Raw genomic sequence first — 12,307 nt, 5'->3', positions numbered from 1 at the left:
TATATTAATACTCAAGTTTAATGTTCTTATTCTTATTAAGCTCAGCCATGGACATTTGTAAACTTTCCTCCTGAGCCTTCCCAAATCATCAGGAGGTCATCTATAAACCACTAGTAGAATAATAATTTTGGTCTCTGTTTATTAAACATACATTTATCTTCCCACTCTGCTATGAAGATGTTTGCAAGGCAGGGCAAATTTTGTACCCCTTGCATCAGTACTTCTCTGTCTGTAGAAGGAACCCTGGTACCAAAAGTAATTATGTGACAGGCAGAAGTCCACGCTTTTCATAAAAATGATTTTTTTTGTATATGGAATTCAATGCTTCCTACTTAGTGTGCATTCAGGGCTAGTAGGGCATCCTCATGCTGTATAAGAGTATACAGCGATAAAACATCAGCTGTTACTAAATAGACCTTCCTTCCAAAATTACCGCTTTCAATAATTTTAGTACATCTTTTGTATCTTTTAAGTAGGCCTTTGTCTGAAGTACACCAGGTTGTAGAAATGTATACCCTGACCTGCCCAACATGGAACAATACCATTCACAATCGGACAGTTGGGGAGATTGAGAAGTGTTATTTATTTTTTGGGTAGAGTGTATATAATTGGAATCCTAAACACACTTATTTCCTTTTTGGTTAATACCATATCTCTATATCCCAGTTCTACCACTGACTTCATTTCTTCTCTATATCTGATCATTGGATCCTTTTTCAACTTCCTATAGGTATTCTGATCCAACAAACTTTCGGTCAATTGGGTATTATAACATTTTGTATCCATAATAACTACTCCCTCTCCTTTATTCGCTGGTCTTATAATTATATCTTTCCATTTCTCCAAACTTTTAATACTGTCTCTCTAATATGGGGGGGGGGGGCTGTTTTCTCTGAATAATTTGGTCAAGATCCTTCAAGACCAAGTTGTTAAACACTTCAATATGGTAGTTATTAAACATTGGGGGATTAAACTTCGATTTATTTTGTAGCTCACTGTTTAACCTAGAACTCTCTGGCACTTCCCTAATCCTAGAATTCAGAAGATTATTTAAAAAAAATATTTATTTAAATTGAATCGCTATATATACTTATGAGTATCAATGTATACATAACATTTGCTAAATGAGCATGTTTCAAACCCAAAATTAGGATATTCATCTCTTTATGTGTGAGTGTCCCTTTACTCAAATTTTAAATACCTTTATTGAATATACTTTTCTTATTTTTAATTTTTTTAGTTAAAGCCTTCGTCCTGCCCTACATCCTTTACCCCCATTTCTGCCTCTTTTCCTCTCCACTCTGATTCAGTGTATTTGGGTAACCTTCCGGTCCCCCTACCTCTTTGCTTTTCCTGCTGGCTTGCAATTTTGGGGTAGATAGGGTATATACCTTCTGGAGGGTGTCCAACTGGGTTAAGGACCTCTTCAGGAAAGAAACTATATTGATTTATGATCTCCATTCTTTGACACCAGATGGTTTGAGTATCAAACTCAATATGAATTGCTTTATTAGTGATTATTAAAGTACTGTAATTAGACTGTGTGGATATTCTCATTTTAGTTTATTTTACAAGACTTTAATATTGTATGAATTCTCAAAGTTTTATATATATATATATATATATATATATATATATAGTGTTATATATAGAACAAATGTACAGCCATTATCACTTATAATCAAGGCATTTATGGTTCTTTGGCGGTGCTGGAAAAGTAGGGGTTAATTGAATGGCTGGATAAATATGCATAGTAATTTTGCTGACCCACTATACTTTGCCTGTGTGGCCATGGAAACTCTGGAGGATTAAGGGTTAAGGTTTAGGATGAGGAGGATATAAAAGTATAGTTGCCATGCCATGTAGCCACTCCCTGTGATGAAGTTGGAAGGTTACGTGGCAACCGGAAGTGATGTCAGAGACAGAACCAAAAGTGACATATTGGATGCGGCCATGAGTTCCAGACAGGGTGAGAGGTGAGCGTTATGCCGCGTACACACGGTCGGAGAATCCGTCGGAATGCGTCTTATCAGACCGTGTCGTCAGATAATCCGACTGTGTGTGGTATGCATCGGACTGATTCCGTCTGAATCTCCGTCGGACCCAATTTTCCAACATGTTGGAAATATTTCCCGACCAACTGGGCCGGTCGGACGTAATCCGATCATGTGTAGAGAATTTTGATCGGACCAAGTGCCACGCATGCTCAGATCAAATTCCTACATCAAAGCTATTGGCTACTAGCCTGAATCTAGTCCTATCATAACGAAATTACGTCATCACGTTCTGAAAGATCGGATTTTTCGACAACTTAGTCCGACCGTGTGTATGCAACAGTTTCGGACACAATCCGTCAGACTAAATCTGACGGACAAAATCCGACGGATTTGGTTGTGGAAATCTCCGACCGTGTGTACGTGGGCTTAGATGTGACAACACTGTGATTGAGATGAGCATTTTGAACTTTTGTTAATGGCATTCTTTTTAATAAAAGAGCTGTTTTTAAAATTGCTACACTATCAGGGGCTGTTTTGTTATAAACCAATGAGTTGGTTTCTTTTACCAATGAGTCAGTTTATAACTGGAAGGAGGAATAATACACCAGCACCCCCCAGGAACCTATGGATATATACAAGCGCTATATGCCATGTGAATGAGTGGCATATGAATCTGGTGAGTTCCTGCCTAGAGGGAGAGGTGTCTCACAGTTGCACGTAACCAAGCAAATATTTGGTGGACACTTGAATATTATTGCATCACAGTTTCATTGATTTTACGGGACTGTTTTTGGTGTACTATTTTTCACTATATTGGTGATAACTACTTTATGTAACACAGCTCTGCTTTAAAATGAGAGTAGCAGTGAGTTGACACTTCTATTTTAAGTTATTTTGTAATTGATATTGGAGTAAGGCAGCTGAGATTAATTATTTTATTTAATCTTTCACTTCATTTTTTTTGTAATAGAGTGGAATTGGGATTTTGAAAATAACTTGTGACTATTGAATTTTTTTTTTAAATACACAACATTAAAAAAACATTGCTTTCCATACACAGTATGTTTTTGTCCTTACTCCTCCCACAGTACATATATCATCATTTCTGTATGTAGCCAGAATGCAGGTCAGTTGTTCCTAAAACTGAAATATAATTATTTTGACTTTACCGGAATTGCCTCTCCTCCTCTTGTCTCAAAGCTCCACTCTCCAGACTGCGCTCTAATAAGTCACGGTTATCATGAGATAGTGAGTTAATCTGAGACAGCAAGATATTATTCTGATCTTGAAGAGACAATTTCACCTGGGATAATACCTGTAAGATACCAAACAACCATTATATGGGCTAACAGGTAAACACTAAAACACTTTAACCAATATGCCCATTATCATTGATGCCCCAGGGGCGATATGGGGTGCCCCCTACACCACAATGGTAAATGATAGGTGGGGAGCTGTTCTACCACTATATCATGTATCCACCTATTGCTAAAGATAGTGGATAATCAACAAGTAAGGGTAATAATCTGTGGTAGATTATGATGGCTGTGTATGGTTGTGCATACCTTTGAGCAGTGAATAGTATAAACCAAAATGAATCTGCAGAGCTGGCATCCAGACAAACAATAAGTAGATGTGTACATGGATAAATGTGCAATCAATTACAATGTGTGGGCTAATGGGTAGCTATAGAACACTTATCCATTGCAATCCTAGTCACTAAGAAGGAAGCCTAGGTCTGCAATGAGGTGGGCCATGAGTGAAGCTGTGGATGGGCTACTGGAACTTCATGCAAAAATATCATCAACAGCATCAGTCCAAGGAGCTTACAGATCAACAAGAAAACCCATTTCTTGTCTCACAACTAAACCTCCTGGCATTGAAGTTAAAGAGTGAGACACATAAGAGATACATTTACCAGCAATTTCTTTATAATAATTGTAACAATGCTGCCTTCTGGCTGGAGTGATACCGTTATATCTACTGAGCCACCACAAATTTTATGACAAGGCAGTTTGGTTCAGTTACATTTTTTGCCCTTCAGTTTCCTAGGGACGCCAACACCATAGACGTGTGCATAGGATGTGCCAGGTGTGGTGCAGATTCCCCCTGTTTAAACCCCTGATATTTCAGCAAAGCCCCCTAATGGGGCTCATAAGAAAAAAAAACTGTAAAAAATAAATAAAAAGAATAGTAAAAAATAAAATAATAAAAATAAAAACTACTGACATCCATTGCCCTACTCCGTCCACTGCTCTACTGTCAGTATATATGCACATGCATGTGTTTGAGCTTTAAGGTGCACATCCTAATGCAATAGGCTGTGCACACCTATGGCCCACACCTATGACTGTTCAATATCAGGATAATAAAGATGAGTTTGATTTTGACCTATATTAGCTGGTCTTCTGGGATGTAAAAATCTACAATTTAACAGGGCTGAGAAAACAGTGGCCAATGAAAATAAGTTTCCAGGAAATCACCATGTGACATAGACTAGACACTTACCAGTAAGGAAACAGGTAAGACAGTATTGTCCATGGCATATTTCCACACAAAGTAAAGAAAGCATGATGGGATGTGCCAGGTACTTAACTAGGTGTATAGTGTCTACATAATTTAAGTATCTCCTAAATAATTTGATATGCTTTATCATGGCTAACACTGTGAAGCACTAACATGTATTCTTACAATGATACCAAAAAAGAGAAATTAACCTGACACTGCTCGGTTAGCACTGTATTACTGATCTCCATTCGCTGTACAAACTCTTTTAGTTCCATACGCTCTCTTTCGAGTTGATCACTCTGTCTCTTGACAGCTCCTAGCTCCCTCTTTAGTTCTCTTAGCTCTGATGTCTTTTCATTAGAAATCTTCTCTAAGTGTGACAGTTCCACCTGGCGCCTGTAAGGGTAAAACAGGTTAAGAATGACTTATCCCCATACCCTATCAATTATTTTTTTCATACCACATAAAACTATTCGATAGTATGCATATTTTTTTTTTTCAAGACAGATCGATCTGCGGTAACATGGAAGATTTACAAATTGTGAGAACTTTTCCTTAGATTCCTCTTTTTGTACATCTGGACAAGTGGTAGCAGGTGCAGAAGTTGTTGAGAAGAGGTCTGAAGGCTGTTTATAGTGGGAAACTGTCTATCCTTGCTTAGTGGCCTGTATAATTGAAAATGCATATAAAGCAGACCCTACACTACTACGGATTAGGAAACCAGGCTTGGTTAAGTTTATGGGGTGCTCAGTGAACACAGCAGAAGGTTAGAATTTAGCAGTGAACCCCACTAAAGTGTGTGAGGGGGAGGGGTTGAAAATAGCATTTTATAACCTTTTTCAAGGCTCATAGGCATGCTATTGTTGAAAAAAGCGCATTGGTTTATGCTTGCTAGCAGGAGTAATCCTTCACAAACCCCCCCCCCCCCCCCCTTCCAATTTCTTCTGTTATTCATTACTCTCTGCTATGTATGGGGAAATGCAAGATTTTTTTTTTCACTTCAATAATCTCACTGAATCAGCTCCTCATATCCCTATGTTATAAAGACCTGATTGTATTGCTATATACTGAGCTAGGTCAACATGTCTGTGCATATTGGGATGTCCAAAATAACTTTTTCTTATACAAACTAAAAATGTATTGAACAAAAAAAGTGCATTGGGAACTGGGCACTGTTACGTTTAGAATGGAGGGGGTCTTTTCCCATGGCTCAAATGGCAATATTGAAAATGAACAAATACTTTCATTAACATGCTTGGGGGATGCCTTAACCACTACAATACAGGGCACTTTCGCCCCCTTCCTTCCCAGCCCAATTTTCAGCTTTCATCGCTCTAGCGCTTTCAGTGACAATTGCGCGGTCATGCTACACTGTACCCAAATGAAATTTTTATCATTTTGTTCGCACAAATAGAGATTTATTTTGGTGGTATTTATTCACGACTCCGTTTTTTATTTTTTGCGATATAAGCGCAAAAAAGCAGAAATTTGGAAAAAAAACAATATTTTCTTTTTTCTATTTTAAAAGAAATCAAATAAAATCAAAATTTGTCATATATTTAAGCCAAAATGTATTCTGCTACATGTTTTTGGTAAAAAAAAATTCCGTTAAGTGTATAATAATTGGTTTGTGTGATCACGGACATATGTACGCAAATGATCATGTACATATGTGTGCAGGTGATCACGTACATATGTGTGCACATAATCATTGGGACAAGTGATTTTAGTGGGACATATGTGGGGGACATGTTTTTATTATTAGGGACATGTGTTTTTATTTTTTGGGGACATGTATGTTTTGGGGACATGTGTGTTATGGGGACATATGTGGGGACTGTGTTTACACTGTGTGGTGTGTTGTGTGTTTACACTAGACTGAAGATCAGTGAGTAAAAAGCTGTAAAAAACAGCTCATACTCACTGATCATCAGCCCGCTGCAGCAATCTGCTCTCCTCTCCTCAGCGATGACTTCTGTGTGAGGAGAGGAGGAGCCGATTGCCTAGCAACCGGCTGTTTGTTTACATCACATGACGGCCGTGATTGGACACGGCCGTCATGTGATCAGGAGGGCCAATCACAGAGCCCTCCTGCCGATCTGAGATGCGCCGTGTCCCGGTGACACGGGCGCATTGGGATCGCGCCGCTGCGCGGGCACGCGCGCGCGCGCGCGCGATTCCGCTCCTCCTGATGGACGTTCCTGAACGTCCTATCAGGAGTAGACGGCTCCCACCCGGCCGTATATGTGCATTGGCCGGGTGGGAAGTGGTTAAAGTGGTTGTAAACCCCATACATGGCACAAGTAGTGTTTACTTATCTCTCTCCAAAGCCCCAAGTCCCGTTTCTCTCTGGTCCTCTGTTCCTCTGTTATCAGCAGTTATTTCTGATAAGTTCTCCGACACATGACATAGCAGCAGCTGAATATTTGTGTTGGGGAGGGAGCTTAGAGGAAGATTATCAGAGAGCTTGTCTATTCAGACTGCCGCTCTGCATGTTCCTTTGCCTATGTTGAGGAGGCTTGTGTGCCTTTCCTCCAATCAGTTCTAACATAGGGTAAGCCCAGACTCCACACCCAGTGCTGGAACAAGAAGAAAGATTCCTAACATGATCTGCACTTTCCAAAGAGTGTAGAGAGGGGGAAGACAGCAGATATACAAGTAAAACGTATGTAGGAGAATTTGTTTCCTCTCTGTATATAATCTGAGGCTATTCACTTCACTGGTTATATGTGAGGGTTTACATCCACTTTAAAGCTGCAGTCAGTGGTGTTACACATCAGTACTTCAATGTAGTACTATAAAGTGACATTAAAAAAATAGCAAAAATGGTGTGGGGTTCCCATAATATTCTAACCAAATCCATATCAAAGTATGCAGTCTGGGTGACCAGGAATGGAAGGGCAGGAAGCAACGCCCCCCACTCCAGTCCTCTACTGTCATAGCCTTGCAAGGGATCTTATCCCAATGTTGAGGGACCAGGGCCTGTTCCCTCATCCTGTCCCCTAAAAAGGATGTGGGGGTTTTTGAGGTGACCTTTCAGGAATCTGGACGCCCTTTTAGAATAAGGGGACCCCATATATCCACCTCCTTCCAAAGAATGAGTAAAGGGGTACATTAGCACTCCTTATTCATTACCAAAAATAATCATATGTAAATAGACAAATATTTACAAAATTGTAAATAACATCTTACCAGTGTAAATCCATCACCACTCTCATCACCCTGGGTAAAGTCATTGACCAAAATATGGCCATGACTATACACTGTATGGTTGATGATGTCACTCAGTAGTGTGAAATAATAGGATATGTGGCAGCTACTGTTGAATATTAAAGTGGTTGTACATATACTGAGTGAAGCGATCGGCCAGATGAAACAAATCCTTCCACAAAGCTGTACTTGACTATCTGCGGTTTCTGCACTCTACATCCATTCAAAATCCAGAATTTATAAAGCTTATCTGAGTATTTAGAAAAAAGGGGGCGATGAGCAGAAGTTACACTCTGCAGAGCTCAGTGGGGAGAGTTCTGAGAGCTGATTGGAGAGAAAAGACAAACCCCCTTCACACTGTACACAAGAACAGAGCTACGGCTGTCACTCTGCTGGAGATTCGTCACCTGTCACCATTTTTCTCTTGGTGTCAAAAGTGATTCATGCTCATAGCAGAGGAACGAATCAGCAGACAGAAATGGCACTTAGTGCTCTTAATTGAGACAAGTACACACTATAGAGGGATATGCTTTGTTCATATTTCATGTCTGAGGTTTACAGCCACTTTAAATGATTTTTCCTTGAATGCTTCAAAAGAAAAATGCAAATCCTATGGAAGGGGAGCACGTTTCTCCCGAAATGCATTGACTGACTTCAAAACATGGATACATCACCAGTTAATGTGCACCACAGTACTGGAAACATATACCTCAGCTCTTCGACAACAAGCAGAAGCTACACCTAGAGGTATACCTGTAATACCTACAGGTTTGCTTTGCTGGGTAGCTTGACAGTGGAATTGGATTAGGACTCTGTTCACACCATGCAGTTGCAGCGTTCTAGTGCATTACTTCACTTCAATGTGCTGCCCTATGCCTGAGAAATACGTGAAAGAAGTCCCTGGCCTTTCTTAAAAATTGCACCACACTTTGATACCATGCATTTTGATGTGTGTGCAAATGATGTATTGTATGTATTGTGTATGCAAATTAGCAAGATGTGCGGCAATGCCATTAAGAATTACTGGCACCGCAGAATGGCTGCTAAAGGGCTAAGTGTTTTTGTTGCTGTGCAGGAGCAATGCACAGGTGTGAATGTAGCCTGAATGCAACTGAATATTCGGACAGTGGATTAACAGATACCCATATGTGCGCCGGTGTTAATTTTGACATTAAATTTCGATTTAGTTTTAGTTATAGTCTTTTGACTAAAATGCCATTTCAATGTTAGTTGTATTTTAGTTGACTAAAATCTCCAATACATTTTAGTTGACTAAAATCAAATGGGTTGAGTTGAATTGTAATGCATTATTTCTTTAGAACTGCCAAACATATACTTCTGGAGTAAAAATATAATAACATGTTTATCATTTATGGTATTAAGGTTTGAACATGCAATGCAGACACAGATTTAGCCGTTGTGATATAAATTCCATTTAGTTTTAATTATAGTCTTTTGACTAAAATGCCATTTGTATTAGCCGTATTTTAGTCATCTGAATTTTTTTAATTTTAGTCTTGTTTTAGTAGACTAAAATAGTATTAATTTTAGTAGACAAAAATATTTTAGTCGACAAAATTAACACTGATGTTCACACTTGTGCCCTGCAGAAACATGCACAAAAGCACACGCTTTCCCACAATGCACCAAAAAGTGCTGCCCTTTAGCAGACACGCTGTAGTGTCATTAACTATAAAGGGCACCCCCTTGCTAACATGTGTACCAAGTAACATGTGTTTTGGTGTGGTGCAATTTTTAAAAAGGGTAAAGGACTTCTTTTCCACGTTTCTTGCGCATAGGACAGCCCATTGAAATTAACAGGCTGCCCTAAAGCTGGCTGCGCCCCTTAAATTAAAGTGGAATATTGGACCAGCAGGCAAGTGCAGTTGTCAGTGGATTTACTAATTCTGAATTCAAATCAAATCTGCTAAGTCACACCCAGTCTTTTAGAAGATCCATTCCTTGAAGGAGCCACTCCTTTCTCGATCATAGAATCTTGTCTTCTTGAATTATTATGATCCTGTACATTCCAATAATATCAAGGCTGGGTTCACACATATGCGAATTGGATGCAGGTTTCTCCGCATCCAATTCGCATGACAGGAGAGTGTGACTGGCTCTCAATGGAGCCAGTTCACCCAGCTCTGGGGTGGCCGCGGAATGCATTTAAAAAGGGTCTCTGGTTCCGATTCAGTTGCAAATTCAGGCGCAAATTCAGGCAAACACTTGGACCCGATTCACACCTGAATTGGTGAACAGGGACGCACTGGACCCCGTGCTGTGAACCGAGCCTCAGCATATGTGAACCCAGCCTAAACCCTTTCTAAACTGTATTCTACAATCGTTTATTTAGAACGGTTTTCTGCATGTCTTCCAGTACACTTACCTATTTTGCTCTTCCTGAAGTTTATGATTTTCAGTCTTCATCTCTTGCACTTTGTCCAAACTGTCTTGCAGTTTTCGTTGATGCTCCTGCTGTGCTTGTTCCTTTTCTATAGAAAGCTGAGAAAACCTGCCAGAATTGAAATGCAATGAAAAAATATTTTACATAGTGTATTTGCAAAGTATATTTCTGTTTATTCTTCTGGCACCCACAATCTTTGAACCTTCTGAGATGAACAAGACAAACACTGTATTGCAGCAACACTTGTGTAAAAGAAGACATGTATTTCACTTTAGGAATGTTAATGCATTATGTCCAAAAGTAATGGCACATGCTATGGCTGCCCTTAATTCTCCTAATCTTTATTCTGACCCTGGGGCCCCTTCTTTGGACTGTAAGAGCTGCAGAGTAGACATGTACAACTTCAGACTAATTTTTGGTTATTTGGAGTTACGGATGTATCTGAATCTCCAAATGAAATAGCAATGAATAGTAACAAATTTAATTATAACAAATTACACATTTTCAGAATAATTATAATTCAGATCGGTTGAAAAATGATTGGCCAATTCAAATTCTGTGTAAAGAATAGCTGCTTGTTAAGCAGCGGGCCAGGAAGCCGGCCACCGCGTCCTTAACAGCCGATGACTCATTCCCCATTAACAGTTGAAATGTAAACAAAACATTGCCGGCAATAGAAAATATATATAATAATTATCCATTTACTTTCACAAAATTTTCGAGAGCTACGTTGGCCTTCGGGGTTCCTTCTTACACTTATAAGACCATCAACATGGTGACAAGGTGCTTTGGGGCGGTGGGGAAGGGCAGAGAGGGGAAGCCTGCTAACAACTGATGAGTCATCGGTTGTTAAGGACACGGCAGCCGGCCTGCTGCTTAACAACCAGCTATTCTTCACACAGAATTCAAATTGGTTGATCATTTTTTAACTAATCCAAATTCAAATCATTCTGAAAATATGAAATTCGTTAGAAAATGAATAAACAAAACTATATTTCACAAAAACAAAACTAAATTTAATGAAAACAAAACTAAAATAAAAAAATTCCAAAATGACACTAAATTAATTTTAGTAACATAACGAATATATCCGAAACAAAACAAATGTTTCTCTTCTGCACATGTCTACTGCACAGGACATCACTGGCCTATCAATACTGTTGAGACATCATAAATGATCTACCTTTGAAGGTGACCTCTTATTTTCTTGCCTCACCAACAGTCACAATCCCTGCACTGCTTTGCGAGCAGCACTGATATAGTTACCCATCTAATTTTCTGATCAATCTTTCCAAATCAGAGGCGATTAATATCTGGGTCACTGCACCGCAATTTTCTGCGATGAAACTACTTTTTTCACTCAAATGGTCTGATTTGCATATTCATTATCCCTGAATGAACATCCAGGTGCATCTAGAGAGAATTTTCCAACTTAATGTCTCTCCCCTAGCCAAGGTCATAAAGGCAGACCTCCAGAAATGGGACAGAGAAGCCTTTATGTGGTTTGGACGCAACAGCGTTCTGAAGATGAATGTTCTTTCACGTCTACTATATTTTCTACAGACATTTTGAACTAAACTTCTGCCCAGTTTCTTAGGAGACCTAAGGGACAGATTCTTCTCCTATCTCTACAAATAGGACAAAATAACAGAAAAAGTAAATGTGCATAACTATTCACCCCTAAAGTCAATACTTTGTAGAGACACTTTTTCACCATGTTTTACTGTGGGGATGGAGTTCCTTGGGTGATGGGATGTGTTGGGTCTGTGCCAGACATAGTGTTATCTTGGATGACCAAAAAGTAAAATTTTACTTTTATCAGACCAGAGAACCTTCCTCCATACATTTTGGGAGTATCCAACATGCCTATTCGCAAACTAAAAACTCGCCATTTCATTTTTTGCTTAAAGTAATTGCTTTCTTCTGGCCACTCTGCCGGCCATCTCTTGGCAGGTTTGCTGTTGTGCCATGTTCTTTCCATTTGGTTATGATAGATTTGATGGTGTTCCTAGGGATCATCAAAAATTTGGATATTCCTTGGTCTTCATGGCAGTGTTTGGTTAGTGGGGCCACTTGCTTAGGTGTTGCAGCCACTGGGGCCTTTCAAAAAGGTGTGTATATGTAATGGCAGATCATGTGACACTTAGATTGCACACAGATGGACATCATTTCACTAATTATGTGGTTT

The 12,307-nt window shown here is 39.3% G+C and overlaps 1 protein-coding gene across 2 annotated transcripts in view; it reads right to left on the bottom strand.

Moving 5' to 3' along the window:
- The window catches only part of LOC143932110 (uncharacterized), a 145,895-nt gene that overhangs the window by 37,600 nt on the left and 95,988 nt on the right, over positions 1 to 12,307 (bottom strand). For both annotated transcript variants that reach the window (XM_077455807.1, XM_077455808.1), the window contains exons 15-17: positions 10,102 to 10,227; positions 4,715 to 4,901; positions 3,167 to 3,312 (exon numbers count right to left, since the gene is read on the bottom strand). In XM_077455807.1, the coding sequence (XP_077311933.1) occupies positions 3,167 to 3,312; positions 4,715 to 4,901; positions 10,102 to 10,227 (459 nt within the window). The remainder of the gene's footprint in view (positions 1 to 3,166; positions 3,313 to 4,714; positions 4,902 to 10,101; positions 10,228 to 12,307) is intronic.

This window comes from Lithobates pipiens, unplaced genomic scaffold, assembly GCF_037356315.1.
Source record: "Lithobates pipiens isolate NorthernLeopardFrog02 unplaced genomic scaffold, aLitPip1_a1.2 Scaffold_10, whole genome shotgun sequence".
Classification (NCBI taxonomy): Eukaryota; Metazoa; Chordata; class Amphibia; order Anura; family Ranidae; genus Lithobates; species Lithobates pipiens.
Note: the sequence above shows the minus strand (reverse complement) of the source record. Positions and strands in the feature narration are given on the sequence as shown.